The 19,711-nt window shown below is 41.6% G+C and overlaps 1 protein-coding gene across 4 annotated transcripts in view; it reads left to right on the top strand.

Annotated features, from left to right (window-relative positions):
* il16 (interleukin 16) overlaps positions 1-19,711 on the top strand; it is a 104,860-nt gene that overhangs the window by 56,998 nt on the left and 28,151 nt on the right. For 3 of the 4 annotated variants that reach the window (XM_080729204.1, XM_080729206.1, XM_080729205.1), the window contains 7 exons: positions 5,669-5,808; positions 6,700-6,832; positions 10,585-10,710; positions 11,657-11,762; positions 12,891-13,042; positions 14,730-14,840; positions 16,109-16,223. In XM_080729204.1, the coding sequence (XP_080585330.1) occupies positions 5,669-5,808; positions 6,700-6,832; positions 10,585-10,710; positions 11,657-11,762; positions 12,891-13,042; positions 14,730-14,840; positions 16,109-16,223 (883 nt within the window). The remainder of the gene's footprint in view (positions 1-5,668; positions 5,809-6,699; positions 6,833-10,584; positions 10,711-11,656; positions 11,763-12,890; positions 13,043-14,729; positions 14,841-16,108; positions 16,224-19,711) is intronic. The other variant, XM_080729207.1, reaches the window with a different exon arrangement.

Raw genomic sequence — 19,711 nt, 5'->3', positions numbered from 1 at the left:
AGTACTATGCAGTAGATATAGTCAGTAAAAAAAAAATAAAAAAATGAAAGAACAAAAAAAAAAACAGTACGTTTATACAAAGAAGGGGCAGGGGGGGTAGGTCTGGGCTGGGCTAGGTTTGTTTTTACCAGTTGCGAACGGCTGCTGCCTGTAAGTGGTTTTTCAGGGCGATTTTAAAGGATGCTAGTGATCCACACTCCTTTAAGATCTTCGGTAAGGCATTCCACATTTTTGTGGTATAGCAGAAGAACGAGTTTGACCCTTTCTTTGAGTTGACTCTATAGTGTTAAACCTCAAAGATTGAATACCAAGAAACCCAGTAGCCTACAGTATGTGAGATCATCAGGCTATACCAGTCCTGTTAAACGCAGCTGAGTGTCTTGTCAAAACGTAATGATAATCACATGCCCTCCGCTGCGCGTTGGTAGAACATACGGGGGTGTTGTTGGCTTCTCTGTTGCTCCTTCAGACAAAGACAGGGCTTGTTGTATTCCTGGTGGCTCTGCAGCCATACTAACTACTGCAGGCCTCACACAACATTCCACTGATGTCAGAGCTCTGCGACTCTCCCTGACTATCGGTCCGCAAGCGAATCCATGATGCATAACATTTCGTGTCCAGAGATGGAGCAATGACCCTTTTAGGCCTAGAATTATTGAATGCTTTAACCAGTGAAAAATAGCAGATATACAAGCTCACAGCGCAGCACCGAGTGCCGCGCTGCGAGCTTGTAGATCTGCTATTTTTGGAAAAAGTTGTGAAAATGTGTGCAAATCTCTGAATATATGTATTTTCAAAGCGAACGTTTGTAACTCAAATGTTGCTTCTGGGTGGTCCCTGGAACAAAATATTTTGAGATGCGGGTCCGTGGCCAAATAAATATCATTTTGGGGGTCCTTCACATGAAAAGGTTTGAGAACCACCGACATAGTAGTCTCTCAAGAACAGACCAACTGGGCTCCATTTAAGTGAAAAGGACCTTTTCTTTGATGATGGCTGGCCAGCTTGCTGACATAGAAACATAGGTTTTTCAAAAAACCTTAGAAGGATTCAAAAGACACTTATAGAATCGGGTCAAAATTCTAATTTTCACGATTTTTCAAAAATAGCAGATCTACAAGCTCGCAAGCGCGGCACTCGGTGCTGCGCTGTGAGCTTGTATATCTGCTATTTTTCATCAGTTAAAGCATAAAAGAATGATACACAATATGTGTACCCGTTCTGAATGGGTTAAGACCCCAGCCAGACAGCAGGATCTGTGATCTCTGTTGGCAAAGAGTTGAATCCCTCGAGGAGGTCGGACCCTCCCTCCCTCCCGAGTTGGATAGCTGCTTCTTGAACATTACGTATTTTTAAGAGTCTTTATAAGTATCTCTACACCAAGGCAGGAAATTGAAAACTGTATCTGGCTGATGTTTCTAGTCAAAGTACACCCACAAGTGTCTCTTGAGTTGGACACCAACCCAGTATGCTGTAGCATTAACCATGAACAACATTGTCAATGTGCTATGGACATAATGTTGTTTTCTGCTGTCACTATGAGCAGGGGCGTCACACCGAATTCTGGGCCCGGGGTACAAGGATTCACTGAGGGCCCCCCATGAATGTTAACTATTGAAAAATAGCAGATATACAAGCTCACAGCGCGGCACCGAGTGCCGCGCTGCGAGCTTGTAGATCTGCTATTTTTGAAAAATCTGGCAAATGTGTGCAAGAAACCTATGTTTCCGGCATGTCAGTGGTGCTCAAACTTTTTCATGTCAAGGACCCCCAAGATGATATGTATTTGGCTACAGACCCCCATCTCAAAATATTTAGTTCCAGGGACCCCCCCCAAAAGCAAAATTTGAGTTACAAATACACATTTTCACGACTTGTAGATCTGCTATTTTTCAATAGCTAAAGTTACTAGGGCCCCTCCACCTTGTGCCCTAGTAACTCAGTCCCACTTTCCCACCCCTTGTGACGCCCCTGACTATGAGCTTGACTTTGCACATTACACATCCCCTCTCAGTCAGATTGTTGCAGCCCACACACAAGCGTGTATAATGAAATCCCCCTCTGTCACAATGAAATGTGCTTAGTGCTTACAGTTTCTCATGCTGGTTTACCTCTTCTGTGTTGCAGTGATGCAACCAACCAGCATGTGGCCTGGCCTGCAATACAGCAATACCTGTCCTCATCTTTACTTATTACCAGTAAAGACTCCCTTATCGGGAGATAAGCGACCGCCACGTCGCATACACAAACCTTAGAAGGCAATCGTAGAAGGAATATGGGAAATGGGACTGATCCATGTTGATGACATGACTTGTGTACCGCTTTGCGTGATTTTAGGCCAACATCTGTAGGAGCAGTGTCCAAAAATGTGTTTAGCAAAAATGGTTCTCATGGTGGCGCTAGAAGAGGGCTATGTGAGAAATGAGGGGCGGGGGTTGTGGTTTGGCAGCCAAGGAGTGTGTGTGCAAAGTTTGGCATTGATAGGGCCAACGGTGGCAAAAGTGTGACGTGACATGACGGACTGACGGACTGACAGACAGCCAGGGGAGCTTTTCATAGTAACCTCATCTTTACTTATCATTAGTGTGGTTGCTATAGGCAACCAGAATATTGTTCTTGTCCATTTTTATTTCACCTATAGTAAACCTTTTTCTGCTAACTTTTCTGTAACCCCAAAAGTCCATTGAGTTCAATGGACCTTTTCTGTCCCTTTTCTGATTGGACATTGGCAGGACGTGCTGGCCATTGGGAAAAGCGGGACAACTCCTGAACGGCCGGTTCATACCCGGCTCGTCCAGGCCGGCCATTAGGAAAAAAATAAAAATAAAATGTCGGCATTCGTTCCATTTTGGGGGCTGGGTGGCCAACAAAGTAAATTGTCACTGTCGGGTAGAAACCTCGTATCTCCAAGTTTCAAATTTGTAAATGTTTTCGCAAAGCAAAGCCCTGCTTCATCATACAAGGCTGTCGCACAAAAGTATTGAAAACAGCAGATCTACAAGCACACAACGCCTCGCAGTGTGAGGCGTTGTGTGCTTGTAGATCGGCTGTTTTCACAAGTTTAAATCATTTTTAAAATGATAAATACAAAACAAACGGTTTTGGACATACAAGGTTTCCACCCTACAACGACGAAATATAACTCATGTAGTTGGCCCACTGGTTTGTCACTTGTCACGATCTGAAATGGCAAATCTTTGAGTAGCAGTGAGGGCAATGAGGGCCTCTCCAACAATTTTTCCCGGGCTGAATCAAGGGTCCAGCATGTCCCTGGACATTGGTCTTGTGTCAACTCATCTCAAGTCAGCCCTTAATCACCCTTGCAGTCTCAAATGGATTTACAGGCCCACAATTAACAAAGAAAACAAACCACACACCCTGTCCTTATAGACCTTCAACTGGGCATGATATAGTTTTTCCCAGGACCGCTTCAGTTCAGACAGCCTGTGATTGCCCATGAGACAGGAGGAAGGGAGCTCTCGTTTTGCTTCATGTTGAGCCAATATTGGGCAAATACAAATTCCACAAGAAAAAAAACCTTGACAGCTAGGAAAAAGAAAATGAATAATCCTCTGGAAAGACATATTATCAAGAGACATGTATACATTTTTATGAATGAAAAAATCCATCTCATCAGTCAGTGTTATTCGATTTCCTTTGAATCCTAACGCATTATTTTGTTTTCGCCTGTATAAAAAGGTAGTCGGCGAACAACGTCATGTTTTTTAGTTGATAAAATTAACACAAAATGTGCAGTACTATAATTCGATGTGAACGTTATGTAATATACTCTGGGTTCTGTACTTGGTTAGTTCCTTCTACACCAAATCTGTACAAACTAACAAGTTGCAAATCTGCTATTTTCACAGAATGTTCACTCCAGAACATAGGGACACTTGGGTTTATGTGGTTGAATGAAAGGGTTACAGAATACCTCTCATTCTTCCAATATGAAGAACATTACATACAGATCCTTCTCAAAAAATTAGAATATTGTGTGAAAAAGCACTGCAGATGCCATAGCACCCCAAATCATAACCGACTTCGGAAACTTCCCACTGGACTTCAAGCAACTCTGACTTCAGAAGGTTGACATTTCTCTATTATAAATCCTTGTTTTGAGTGGTCTCGTGTAATATTGTACTATTTGAAATATGGACTTTTGATATTCATAATCTGTATGCCATAAAAATTCAAAATTGTAACAAAAAAAGGTTTGGAATAATTCACTGAATGTCCAATGTATCTAAAATATATGAAAGTTTCAAGAAAATAAATATATGAAAGTTTCAAGACAATTTACTTTAACACAATATTCAAATTTTTCGAGAAGGATCTGTACAGGATGGCTCTGTTCAGAGTCAGTCATGTTTTCAATGAATACCCAAAAAAGATTATGAACGCTACTGTGTTAAATGTACGCTATACAAGCCCGCTGCCACAGATTGAGCGCTTCATATTCAATGTTAGCGGTTTGCGAGGAAACCTCGATGCCCCAATAAAAACGTCCACCTTGTTTTATGATCTGCCTCTCGCCGAAGGTTGTCTTCTCCCGAGAGCATTCCAAACACGCACACGGTTGCCCCCATATAATAAAGGTAACCGTAACACACCATGTCCCAGTTCATGAACCTATTAAATGTTACTGTGCTGTTTTCTTTTCCTCAAGCTGTCAGCCCACTAATCCAGATGGTTGATTCGGCCATAAAGTGCACCTTTTTTTTGGTTCCCGCTATAGAGGTCGCCTTATGTTCGCTCTTTGTCTGTGTGTGTGTGTGTGTGTGTGTGTGTGTGTGTGTGTGTGTGTGTGTGTGTGTGTGTGTATGTGTGTGTTGGCAGGGGCGTCGCACCAAATTCGGGGCCCTGGGTACAAGGATTCACTGCGGGGCCCCCCATGAATGTTCTTCATAGGGGGAGGAGGTTTAACCCATTTACACTGGGAACACATTATTACGCATTATTTTGTGCTTTAAAGGAGCTATAGTCAACTTTTTCATTGTAGGTGTACATCCTAGTCTACAGACTAGGATGTAAACAAAGTACGGGCCCTGTAAATGTAAACAAAGGGCCAAAATGATTATTTTATCATTATTTTACGCTTTTTGTGGTCATTTTTTAATTGAAACACATATATGAAGCTTATTTTTTTATAAAATATTTTCGAAACATTATTTTTATTTTAGCATCCGTTTTTCAAGAAAAAGTTGACTATAGCTCCTTTAACTATTGAAAAATCGCAGATATACAAGCTCACAGCGCGGCTTCCGAGTGCCGTGCTGCGAGCCTGTAGATCTGCTATTTTTTTTCTATGTCAGAGGTGCTCAAACTTTTTCATGTAATGATATGTATTTGGCCACGGACCCCATCTCAAAATATTTAGTTCCAGGGACCCCCCCCCCAGAAGCAAAATTTTAGTTACAAACGTTCGCTTAAAAAAATACACATATATTCAAAGATTTGCACAATATTTTCACGACTTTTCAAAAATAGCAGATCTACAAGCTCGCAGCGCGGCACTCGGTGCCGCGCGGTGAGCTTGTATATCTGCTATTTTTCATTAGCTAAAGTATAAAATAGTTCAGGCAGGCCCCTCCACCTTGGGCCCTATAGTAACTCAGTCCCACTTCCCCCCCCCCCCCCCTTGTGATGCCCCTGTGTGTTGGTATAGGAGAGCAGTATCTGGAGAATGTGTGTAGCCACGGTCCCCGCTGATGATGTGCGGGTCCCGCAGACGGCTGATAACAGCTCCCAGACAGAGGACAAAGGGAACAGTGTGGAGCCGTGTAGGAACGGAAAGGACCTGCACAGGTAATGAACAATAAACACCATTATATGCCTTTTTTTTTTTTACTAACTCACAATACACAGCACACATGCTGCGTTATAGACGGTATACATGTTTTAACTAACTAACGTTAATGGTGAGGTTTTATGTCACTGCACAGTAAACTCGGGGAGTGTACAAATTACATTTTGTTCACTCTCAAGCCCCTTTTCGACTGCAGCTTTAGCACCACACCACACCACACTACACTACACCACACCACACCGCACCACATAAAAATATCTACATTTTCCATTACACAAAAGTACCCCTATCGGTAAGAAACAAATTGACCCTTTTAACTGTGATTATAATACAATATAAATTTGTATTACAACTATCCTAAATTATAATACACTATAATGGATTATAACTGTGATTATAATACACTATAAAGTATGAATGTGTTACTATGATAATTATAATACACTATAATAGATTATAATAGTGGTTATAACACAATAGAATCTATTATCATGTTTTACAACTATATCCTGGTGGTCTAAATGAAAAGTCAGTGAGTGATCAGTCATTATGAATTGTTTGGCCCTGTTTGGCCTAGCTCAGACCTACTCTAGATTGGATACTTTTTAGTACCACGTTTAGTACCACTTTCATACAACTCTACCCAGGTCCTTGTCTTTGCACAACCTGTCACAAACCTGTCACAAGTGGGCGGTGTGGTGTGGAGTGGTGTGGTGTTTGGCCTGTGGAAAAGGGGCTTCAGAGTTACACTTTTTTTACTGGTGTAGTCTTAAACATTTAACTGCCCAGTAGGTAATCATCCCTGTCAGTGACACACATTAATTATGGTATAATGTGGTGTAGTATTCCCTGGCACCAAACTCTACTCTGTGTGTTTTCTCTCTCTCCAGGAGCGGCCACGTTCCCAGTCCAGACAAGCTGGCACCCTTTAACGGACAGTGTCTAAATGGCCACGCTAGGATGGAGGGGGAGGGGGGAACCCTGCCAGCCACTAAGAACCTCCTCATAAAGAGCTATAGTGAGGTACGTAGAGCCATGCAGTAGGGCATTCACGAATAGTGATTTTTAGTATTCGAATTATTTGACCTCAAAGTATTCGAATAGTCGAATATTCGACAGGACTGGCTAAACTGTCAAATATTAAGTAAGCAAGAGGCGAACATTGTGAAAATAGCCGATCTACATACATAGCATGTAGATCTGCTATTTTCACAATATTTATCTGCGGAACAGAGTCACATTAAATGTAATACCTACAATTCCAAGTGCTTGTCAGGATGGGGGTCCCCAGTTCAAATATGTTTGTTTTGGGGGTCACGGCCGAAAAAGGTTTGAGAACCCCTGGTATAGAGCATTAACAAATTCATCCACCAGGGGCATTGACAACTCATTCTTATGACCTCCTATCTAGTAGCCAAGCTTTATAAACTATATATTTTTTAAAGAGAAAACGATAAAAAAATAAACGAATATTCGACTTTGGTGAACAACGTCGAATAGTGACTTTGATATTCGAATATTCAAATATTCAAATATTTGGTGAATGCCCTACCATGCAGACACACTGCTGTGTCCCTTTATGTGTCATAGCTGATCTACAAGCTCACGACGTGTTGTGCACTTGTAGATCGGCTATTTTTACTAGTTTGGGTCCCGGGCCTCGACCTGAAAGGTTTGGGACACTGCCATATACAATACTTCATTGATGAAAGGAAGCCCTTTAAACTCCACATGCCCAGAATAGGGATGCAAGTGGTTAAAGATAACAAAGATGTCACTTGTATTAAATGTAAAGGAGCACACGTTGCACTGCAGTATTTAAACTTTGTCAGTACATTTTTCAAAATAAGGTTTGAAGATGTGTCCAAACTAAAAGCAATGCACAATGACAAAAACAGTGCATTGCAAGGGACGATACAGTGGGCATGACATTCCTCTCATTGTTGTAACTCCATTCTTAGCCATCCCACACAATGACACAAAGACCCAGCCAGAAGATTGACAAAAACAACATTTATTTTAATCCGAAGTCAGTGACAAATGTACCCCGCCTGATCTATTAGAGCATGGGTCTTCAACAGGGGGTCCGGGACCCCTAGGGGGTCCTCAGAGTTACTACAGGGGGTCCTCCAAATCTTTGTGTGATAGAAACTTGTTTTTTCCCCCCTTTTTTATATTAACCACTTGAACCCCAGCGCCGTCCATATTCTGAGAACTTTAGCTTTAACTCTACAAGCTATCTACAAGCAGATCTACAAGCTCACAACGCCTCGCGCTGCGAGGCGTGACTTGTGAGCTTGTAGATCGGCTATTTTTGGCAAAGAGGTTTGGTGTAGAGGGGAAAAAGAGCAGACCAAGTACAGAGTGAAAGGTCAAGTTTATTAAGTATTGACGGTTCAAGTGGTTAAATATCTGAAAACACAAATTGACATGAATCCAAAACACACTGCAGATGATTGTGCTGTCAAACGATGAAACTATATGGGAATCGATGAACAGGTTGTGGGGGTCCCTGCTTCATCTCTCTCTCAACTAAGGGGTCCTTGGCCTGAAAACGTTGAAGACCCCTGTATTAGAGAAAGAACATGCTCCTCTCAACTGGACTGAAACCTGGGATATATTCTGTGCGGGCTCCATGGCCTCTTTCTGTCTTTAAACCACTTTCAACCTGGGCATGTCATCAGTGGTATACTCAAATACTGTATTGATGTACTTTTACTTTACTGGAGTATTTCCAATTTTCAATACTTTTACTTCTACTCCACTACATCTCTGAGGAAAATATTGTGCTTTTACTCCACTACAATTGAAAACTTTAGTTTATAGTTATTAACAAAGAATATTATTGTTAAAGATACATTAACCACTTCAGCCCTAATTGAAAATAGCCGATCTACAAGCTCACAATGTGATGCTTTGTGAGCTTGTAGATCTGCTATTTTCAAACATTTTAGTACTTTTACTTTTGGTATTTTAAGTATATTTAGCTGCCAATACTTTTGTATTCAAGTAACATTTTGAACTGTTTCACTTAACTTTATTTTTATATTGTGAAATAGCTACTTTTACTTAAGAAAACGATTCTGAGTGTGTCTTCCTCCACTGGTCATTATAGGCTTTTATAATAAAGAAGAAAACTATAAAAAAAAAAGTAGTAAAACAAAAAGATTAAAAAAAGATTTTTGTCTCACAATGAAGTACATGGGGCTTTAATAGACCCAAGAACCTGTCTGGGTAGATGTAAGATGAGATGTGACGCCTCCAGGCCAGCTGTGTTCTATCAGCCTGTCATTCAGTTTAATACACATTATCTATCTTGGAAAGTTATCTCTCTCATTATTTTCGAGATCTAACAAAAGTAGAATTTCTTTACACAAAGCACAAGAGTTGGCTAAAGGTATTTCAGTAATAATAATGTTGTCTATTGAGTGCTATACTTCCATGCCAATAAATCATTTTATAAGAGGGTGTCACTCAGTTTTAAACTGGGTGGGTGTCTAATCTTGGAACAGAGTCCTTTAGTCTGTTTGGATAGTGGTGTTTTTCATTGTTTGATGTGGCTCAGATGTCCCCTGAGAGTCCTGGCTGCCATTAGGAGCACTCATTGTAGGTGATATAACACCTCATTAAGCCTGTTTTTGGTCTGTGTGTGAGAGGATATGGAAACCTCAAGTACAGGGACGTGCTGGGCCCCTGATTCAGCCCAGGAAAAAGAGTTGGAGAGGCCCTCATTGCGCGCCATAGAGAGAGATCTCTCTCTATAGCGCTGCTGCTACTCAAAGATTTGCCATTTCAGATCATGACAAGTGACAAGCCAGTGGGCCAATTACTGTACATGAGTTATATTTCGTCGTTGTCGGGTGGAAACCTTGTATGTCCAAAACCGTTTGTTTTGTATTTAACATTTTAAAAATGATTTAAACTAGTGAAAACAGACGATCTACAAGCACACAACGCCTCGCACCGCGAGGCATTGTGTGCTTGTAGATCTTCTGTTTTCACTACTTTTGTGCAACGGCCTTATATGATGAAGCAGGGCTTTACTTTGCAAAAAAAATTATAAATTTGAAACTTGGAGATACGAGGTTTCTGCCCGACAGTGACGATTTACTTTGTTGGCCGCCCACCCCCCAAAATGGAAGGCCGACATTTATTTTTATTTTTTTCCCGGCCGTTCGGGAGTTGTCCCGCTTTTCCCAATGGCCAGCACGTCCCTGCTCAAGCAAGAGGGAAAGAGACAGCCAGAGAACCAGGGAGACAGGGGACAGGAATATGGGAGGAACAGAGAAACAGGAACGAATCCCTAAGCATGTGACGACGGTTCTGGGATATCAGCTGATGTTGTTTTCAACACACACTCTGTTATTCTTTCAGAACTTGTCCTGGCATGCTCCTTTTCTTAGTTCCCAATATTAGCTAACACAAACCTGCCAAGAAAGTTCAAAACGGCTAAATCATTCATTTGGATCCGATTTCAGAAAAAAGAACTATGTTGCAGACAGTTTATGTATCATTGATTTAAGTCTGCTTGATTGAGCTGAAGGCTTTTTGTATTACGTTGTCATAAAATAGACACATTAACCCTGGCATCCCTATTTTTGGGGAAAAAAAGATTTTTCAGAGATTTTGTGGTGTGAGAGACTTGTGAGATCATCTTTTCAAATAGCCAAAGTATAAAAGGGCTAGACGTGATAAAATCAATGGACTGGAACTAACGCAACAACATTGTTTTTTATTCTGTGCGTGCGTGCGTGCGTGCGTGTGTGTGTGTGCAGGACATGTCCACATGTGGAGATGACGGACACTCTCCCGTGCTGACCACGGCCCCCCAGCACCCTGCTCCCATGTGTCCGGCTGAGCCCCCAGCAGGGCTCATCCTGGTCAACAACAACCACCTCAAGGTAACACTTTTACTGCTCACTCTCACTTTACACTTTTACCACTGATCCAGAGACGCATCCAAAGTGCAAGGTTGGAGTAAGCGGCATGAATGCTGTTACAACGAACAGCAGAGTTAACCACTTAAAGAGGTGGTGCCATAGTTTTGTACTTTTTCTGGTTTTCATGTGTCTAGGAGGTTGACAGTAGTTCATTAGACCCCCTGGTGTGGTTGTTATGAGCAATTATGCATTCTCTTTTTATTGGGTTTTTTAGCTGGAGGATGCCACCTGCTGGGTCAGACGTGCCGTTCCAAAAACACCCATACTTATTACATCATAGAATCAACCCCTCCCCTAATTACCATTCACCCAACACACATGGGTGTGGCTAGCTTCAGCTGGGTCACCACCCACCATGACAACCACGCATACCAATGAACTGGTGGGTGTGGCCACATAAACATAATTTTATCTCTTTCTGCACACTTTTTTGGAAAAAGTCTTCCTCCTAGTATAATCATAATAGTAGATAATCATGTTTTATAGGGGTGAAAATCATGGCACCCCATCTTTAAACCCTGTAGTCTTTAGTGAAAAAGACTTGAGTTACAACTGGACTCGGGCCGTGTTTTTCCATCGACACCAAATCTCTTTGCCAAAAATAGCCTACAGTATCTACTGTATTCAAAGGGATTGAGCTTGTAGATCGGCAATTTTTGGCTGAATGTTCCCCCAGAATAGGCATGCTGAGGCTCAAGTGCCAGCCACTGGAGTTAGAAAGGTTTCTCTTTATTGCTATAAATTAGTTGGTGATGGTGTGGACAGGCCATTACAATAGCACCTTGAGAATTGTTTGAATTCACCATTGTACCAGCCCGCAGCATTATACCCATGTGTTCCTGTGTGTGTGTGTGTGTGTGTGTGTGTGTGTGTGTGTGTGTGTGTGTGTGTGTGTGTGTGTGTGTAGTTGCCTATTCCAGAGGTGAATGAGGAAAGATGCTGGGAGACAGAGAAGACGGAGCAAAGCTCAGAGGGACAGGCAGGCTGCAAGAGAACACGCTCCAATTCAACAAGTATGCACGCGCACACACACGCACGCACGCACACACGCACGCACGCACGCACGCACGCACGCACGCACGCACACACACACACACATACGTGTACCACGTCTCATTCCCTGAGTCCTCCTCCTCTCTCAGTAATCAGAGGCCTGTTACCATGAGCTAAGCGGTGCATGCGCTAATAGATGAGATTTCATTTCATTTAATTTCCTTCCTGTTGTCGGAAGCAGCCGGTCGCTGATCATGTGGGATTGGTCTGGCTTCTGCAGCCTCTCTTAACGTACTTTATTCCATTAGCTCTGATCTCACACTCAAGTCTATATTTGTCTGATAGTCTGGAAGACTTCATGTGACTTCACAAAAAAATATTATTGAACTCAAGTCTCCATGGTGTGAGTAATCAATAGAAAAAAAGTCATTTTGGGGGTGAACTACTCCTTTAAATATAAGGTATTAAAAAAGTCCAATCTGACTGGGCTAAACCTGCAGATACCCCGTGACTAACATGTATTTTTCAAAAAAAAGAAAAAAAGAAAAAAATATATATTTAATACAGAATTAGATCATAATAATTAATTGTATCAGATATCGATATCGGCACAAAATGTCTCATCGGTGCATCCCTCATATATATATATATATATATATATATATATATATATATATATCCACGGCTTTCCAACGCCCCATAGTGCATTGCGCAGACGTTGTACCGAGCTTCCGGCGCCGCAACCGAGTGTGATTTACAAGCTCACAACGGGCTGCATCTGCGACGCGACGTGAGCTTGTCTGCTGTTAAACCGGAAGTGTGGTCCAAATAATCTCCAGTAAACTCCCGTGGAAAGAGGTGGATAAATGAACTTCTTGATTACTCTATTAGTGGAAAAAGTAATCGCTAGGATAATGTGTAAGAGAAATCCTGTCTAGTTGCAGCCCTAGTGTGGGTGTGTGTACACATGCAGGTGTTCATCCTTACGTGTGGGTGTGTGTGTGTGTGTGTGTGTGTGTGTGTGTGTGTGTGTGTGTGTGTGTGTGTGTGTGTGTGTGTGTGTGTGTGTGTGTGTGTGTGTGTGTGTGTGTGTGTGTGTGTGTTTATTTGTGTGTGTGCGTGTGCGTGCGTGCGGCGCATACATGCAGGTGTCCATCCGTACTGGATCGGGGACCTGGACACCATCATCATGAAGAGCTCAGAGATGTACACCAGCCATCCCCATGGCAACGGCAACGGCTTCTACGGCAACAGGAAGTCTCTGTCCCAGCAACTGGAGTTCCTTCACACTGGCACACAGGTGTGTGTGCGTGTGTCTGTGTGTCTGTGTGTCTGTAGATCAGGGTTCCCCAAGGCAGCGGGGTGATACTGTCTGGCCCCCACCAACCCCAGTTGGGGTTGGTGGTATAAGGTATAAGAGCAGCAACAACACTAGTATATCGTCGTTGTCAGGTGAAAACCTTGTATCTCCAAATTTGTATGTTCTTTCGCAAAGTAAAGTCCTGCTTCATCATACAAGGCCGTCGCACAAAAGTAGTGAAAACAGCAGATCTACAAGCACACAACGCCTCGCATCGCGAGGCGTTGTGTGCTTGTAAATCGGCTGTTTTCACTAGTTTAAATCATTTTTAAAATGATAAATTCGGCCCTTGGGGAAAACTAATTGGGGAACCCTGCAGTAGATACTCACACCTCTACTGAGAAAATACATTCAGACAGGAGTCCAAAACCGTTACTTTTCATAACACTGAGTTGATTCAATATTATAAAGCCCACAGACTTATTCACTTTCACACAAAAAGAGCAAACAACATTAAGTTCACGTGTTTGAGGTTGCAGATCTGCTATTTTTACTACTTTTGTGTGACACTGTAGTGAAGTAGGGCATTCATTTACAAAAGAAAAAAAACAGTCTAAATTTGGAGATTCGGTTAAGGTTTCTGCCCTTCAGCAATGATTTATCCTTAGTAATTGCAGTCACACTATGCTACTGAGACAGGAGTGTATTGTGTTTCTGATTATACTGTAGTTTTGAGTGGGTTTTAATAACACTTATTACACGGCTTGGTTGAATGCTTGATTCTGACTGGTCAATCGCTGAATTCAGCTGTGTGTTATTTCTTGATGACCTGACACCGCTCCGCTCTAGATAACAATCAAAGGCTCAGAGAAATCAGAGGCAATCTCTGTATTTCTACATTATTACGACTAAGGGTTAGGGTTAGGGTTAGGTTTTAGGGCTAGGTTAAGGCATAGTTTTACTGAAGTTAGGGTTAGGGTTAGGTGTAGGCATAGTGGTTAACATTCACCAGGTTAGCATTCACCAGTGTCGGCAGGATTTTATGCTGTACTATCCAACATGACAGCCATGTAAACAAACACACAATGTCATTTACAACTATTGCTCTCAAGAATGTTTTTGAAAACATTTGAAGCGAGAAATGTAAGATGCAGTAACCGAAAATGTATTCCACTGTATTTGGTCAACACTTCCTTGTTTCCCCGAGGCGACCGTGTTTATTACACTTAAGGAATACTTTCATTACCGTAAGCAAGGAAATACTGTGTTTTGTTGTTACATTTGGGTCAATTTATGAATTAATGTATTAATTTAATAACCCCTTCAGTCGATAGATTGCTTGGTTATCAATTTCCATTCTTGGCCACATTAAATCGAATAAAATGCATAGACCTAAACCATTTCTCACCTCATACACTGCAAACATTTGACATGGACTACAGATGTGTTCAGAATGTCAAAAACAATCCTCTCCTGAGGAAGAGCGATACTATAAAACAGTCGGGTAATAGACTACAAACATCTGGTTTTAGCAAAGGGAAGGAATATAATGAAATAATGGTGTGTGCGTGTGCGTGTGCGTGTGTGCGTGTGTGTGTGTGTGTGTGTGTGTGTGTGTGTGTGTGTGTGTGTGTGTGTGTGTGTGTGCGTGTGCGTGTGTGTGTGTGTGTGCACGTCACTTCTCCAGCCCGTGCACCGCCCCTCACGCTCCCTCAGCTCCGCCCAGCTGGTACACTCCTGCAGTAACGTCCAAGCCTTCATCATCTGTAACATTGTGCTCATGAAGGGCCACGGCAAGGTGAGGGAACCATCCAATCAGGGAGGGGTGTCGCACCAAGTTCTGGGCCCTGCGGTACTTTAACTATTGAAAAATAGCAGATATACAAGCTCACAGCGCGACACCGAGTGCCGCGCTGCGAGCTTGTAGATCTGCTATTTTTGAAAAATCGTGACATTTGTGCAAGTCTTTGAATATTTCAAATCCTTCGAAGTTTTTTTTGAAAAACCTGTGTTTTCATGTCAGTGGTGCTCAAACATTTTCATGTGAAGGACCCCCCCAAAATGATATGTATTTGGCCCACGGACCCCAATCTCAAAATATTTAGTTCCAGGGACCACCCAGAAGCAAAATTTTAGTTACAAATGTTCACTTAAAAAAATACATAAATTCAAAGATGTGCACACGTTTTCACAACTTTTAAAAAATAGCAGATATACAAGCTCACAGCGCGGCACGGAAGCTAAAGTATAAAATAATTCCAGGCCCCTCCACCTTGGGCCCTAGTAACTCAGTCCATCCAACTTCCCCCCCCTGTGACGCCCCTACATTTAATCATCATATTCATCACATTGCTGGGAATGTGTAGCCTTGCATTCGCAGACTGATCACTTGGTTAGTGATCCCACGTGATCAGTCTGCCAATGCCAGGCTAGGGAATGGGGGCCTTGCTGTCAGCTGTAGCACATACAGTACAGTACAGTACTGTAGCACATACAGTACAGTACAGTACTGTAGCACATACAGTACAGTACAATACAAGACTCTGTTGTTGATGATATCACATGATTGTATCCTTGCCACCGGTGGTGTAAAGTAAACTAAGTACTCAAGTACTGTACTTAATTACAATTCTGAGGTACTTTAGCTTTACTTCAGTATTTCTGATTTTCAATACTTTGACTTCTACTCATCGCAGAGGCAAATATTGAACAATTATTTGAAAACTTTTGTTACTAGTTTGTAGATTATGAATATTATTACCAATAAGATGCCTCAAGGCGACCTCGCCCTTAAAGGGCGAGGGCCATGTCTTTTGGATTTGGTTCCCCTGGCATCACAGGGATCTCCATATATGGGCATAAAAGTGATTTTGTTCCCCTGACATCACAGGGATCTCCATATCTCCATATGGGCATAAAAGGGATTTGGTTCCTATGACATCACAGTGACGTCAGAGTGTGATGTCAGAGATAGAGGTGACGTTCTGCCAACGATTGTAGCAAAAGGGTTCTGAAAAATAAAGTGTCTTATTAATGTCAACTTACCTTCCTTTGCTGTGCCCACAGAGTCTGGGCTTCAGCATCGTGGGAGGAAGGGACAGCATGTATGGACCGATGGGCATCTACGTGAAGACCATCTTCCCTGGTGGAGCCGCAGCTGCTGACGGGAGGCTGCAGGAGGGTGAGGGACCACCCTTAGCAAACACTCCTACACCAACGTACTGTATGCTTCATAGGGTGTTCCTAAACCAGGGCTTTTCAAAGTGGGTGACGGGGCACCCTGGGGTGCCGTGACGGCAGTCCAGGGGTGCCGCGAGATCATTTGATAATATTTGGAATTCATTTTTGACACTTGAAAAAATATTTAGTATCATTTTAAACTTGAAGTACAAAGTTGTTTTCGGTCAGTTCTAACCAAAATGGCTATTATCTCAACGTTTTCCTCGCAACATGATCACTAAAATATCGTCACTGTCGGTTTCAAAAGTGTACGTCTTTTGGTAAAGCAAAGCGATGCAAGGCGTTGTGTGCTTGTAGATCGGCTGTTTTCACTAGTGTGCTTGTAGATCGGCTGTTTTCACTAGTTTAGTACATTTTACAGATCGGTTTTGGACATACAAAGTTTCCACCCGACAACGACGATTTGCTATAAATATAAGGTGCTGGGAGTGAAAATTATAATGTAGGGGTGCCTCGGATTAAAAAGAATATTTATGGGGTGCCCTGAGACAAAGAAGTTTGGGAACCCCTGTCCTAAACCCATAAAGACCTGAGGCTACAAGCTGAAAGAAATAGCAAAAACAGTCAACCGCATGTGAGGCATGTTGACACATTGTGAGCTTGAAGATCGTCTATTTTCACCATAGTTCTTTACCCTTTTTAAACGATTTTTTAAATCTTCGACAATGTTTGATAAGTAGAAAGATGCAATTCTGTGAAATTCCCAGTGTGGTTGCCCTGACGCCAGTCACGAGGAATCCGCTGGGAAATGTATTCCGTCTTACCATTTTGCCCATATATGGATATCTCTGTATCTGTCAGTCCTCGTCCCTATTTGAGCGGTGCTAACCATTCCGTCCTTGTCCCTTTTATGCCCATATATGGAAATCCCATGATGTCATCAATATTAAGCCCATATCTTGGAATGCCCATATATGGACATACTGTGTCAATCTCATGTGGTCTATGTGACGTCAGAAATCTATGATGTCAGTCATATCCATATTTGGGAAAAGTTAAATTTTAGCATTTTCCCATTCAAGTCAGTGGAGAAAATCTATTCATGAATACATTAATATAAATTAAACTATATATAACGTAGCTCTTGTGTACATATAGGCCTCACCCAGACGAGTTCCGATGAAGCCGGTCGATTTGACATATGGCCCAAGTGCGTGCCACCAAAACTGTGTGAGGAGTAGCGCTGCGAAATAAGTTTGGGCAACCAGATGAATTAATCTGGAAATGCCCAACATGGGGACACCACGGTTAACGTGGTCAAAAAGTACGACATCAGATCATGTGTTTCGATAAATACCATAAGACGCTGCAGTGTGCAGATGACCAAGAAGTGGAACCGTTTAACAATCTACAACATCTGTAATGTATTGCGGTTGTTTTATGATGATAATTTATAAAGTAATAGTTTATAAAATATGCACATTTTATTATGTGGTGATAATGCTACTACATAATGCTTGTAATATACTGTTACAACACGGCGGTAGTACTCTGAACGGTGCATGCGTCGTAAAATAGATGTAGTGCAGATTTGAGTGTCCTTGGACATAATATAATACATAACTTTTCCCCACAAAGTGCTGGCTTCAACAGCTTATGTGGAAGTGTTCCCAGTATTGATTTTAACATGAAATTAAATAAAATAAACTCCAAGAAGAGTAGCACTATGATTGTGTGATGCAAAGAAGACAAAAAGTCAATATTTCCTCATTTTATTCTCAGTAATAACGTTCTTGAAGTGTGCACTGCAGAGATTAAGCACCTCGGTCATTGCGTCACTGATGTTCTCACAGATGAAGTCACCCATAGACAATGTTGCAAATGGTATGCCCAGGTGTACACAGGCGATGGGCCTATTGGTATTTCATAAGAGCTCTTCTTCAGATGGTTTCACAGTTTAAAGCATTTTGGACTCTGATAATGTTCACCCGTGAAGTAACTACAGGTGGCATACTGTATGGGGTGCCGCTGGCCAAGCGGTTAAGGAGCCTGACAACGAGTTGTGGGTTCGATACCCGAGTGCAGGGATGTTATTTGGCGTCATCAGGGGATGGCAATTGCCACCTAGTGTTCACATTTAACCTCAGATTCAGTTATTTTATGCAAATTGTCCCCAACATTGTTTTTGCAACCCATTTAGAACGGGTACACATTATTGTGTATCATTATTTTATGCTTTAACTATTGAAAATTAGCAGATCTACAAGCTCACAGCGCGGCACCGAGTGCCGCGCTGCGAGCTTGTAGATCTGCTATTTTTGAAAAATCGTGAAAATTAGAATTTTGACCAGATTCTATAAGTGTCTTTTGAATCCTTCTAAGGTTTTTTGAAAAACCCTATGTTTCTATGTCGGCAATCTGGCCAGCCATCGTCAAAGAAAAGGTCCTTTTCACTTAACTGGAGCTCAGTTTTTTTTGTTTTTTGTTTATTTGCACATTTTAAAAAAACAACACATTTGAAACAAATAATATTGACTTGGGTTGTGCAGGTGAGATTTAAAAAACCCAGTTGGGTTTATAAAGTAATCTCACCTCATTTAACAGCATAGAAATAAAATAATCATAAAAATAAAATAAAATAAAAATAACATAACATAGCGACATAAAATAATACAATAAATGAATATACAGTATGAAAAGTAAATTAAATTAATAATTAGTTAGTCTGTTCTTGAGAGACTACTATGTCAGTGGTTCTCAAACTTTTTCATGTCAAGGACCCCCAAAATGATATGTATTTGGCCACGGACTCCCCTCTCAAAAGATTTAGTTCAAGGGACCCCCCAGAAGTAAAATTCGAGTTACAAACGTTCGCTTTGAAAATACATATATTCAAAGATTTGCACACATTTTCACAACTTTTTCAAAAAAATAGCAGATCTACAAGCTCGCAGCGCGGCACCGTGAGCTTGTATATCTGCTATTTTTCACTGGTTAAAGCATTCAATAATTCTAGGCCTAAACGGGTTAATCTGATTTCATCACAATCCATGCCGTCCATCTGCATGTGACGTGTGTTATAATTTAGACCAGCTTTTATTGTGTGCAACCGCGTTTGAAGACATTCAACAAGCTCTGACTGTAAATATTTCATGTGAATTGTCTGCCTGTCTGTATGTATGAATCAGGGGTTGACACTAAGGCCTCAGAGGCACTTGCCCGTCAGGCAAGTACAGGTCATGTTCTACTTGCCCAAAGGTCATGCACACTTGCCCGAAAAGTAAATAGCCCATTATAACATGATAGGTAAGATTTTAATTACCGCTCAATTTAACACTTATTTATTTACTTTCTGGGGCTGTGCGATCATACCTCAATACGTCCAAATCCAAATACCTACATAGCTATGATTGAATATGTCTATGGTTTCACACTTATTTTATATTTTTGTGTAGCAACAGTAAAAACAGCACATTATAGGTAAACAGT

This window comes from Nannobrachium achirus (assembly GCF_963921795.1).
Source record: "Nannobrachium achirus genome assembly, chromosome: 7".
NCBI lineage: Eukaryota > Metazoa > Chordata > Actinopteri > Myctophiformes > Myctophidae > Nannobrachium > Nannobrachium achirus.
This window is presented reverse-complemented; position numbering and strand designations above follow the sequence as displayed.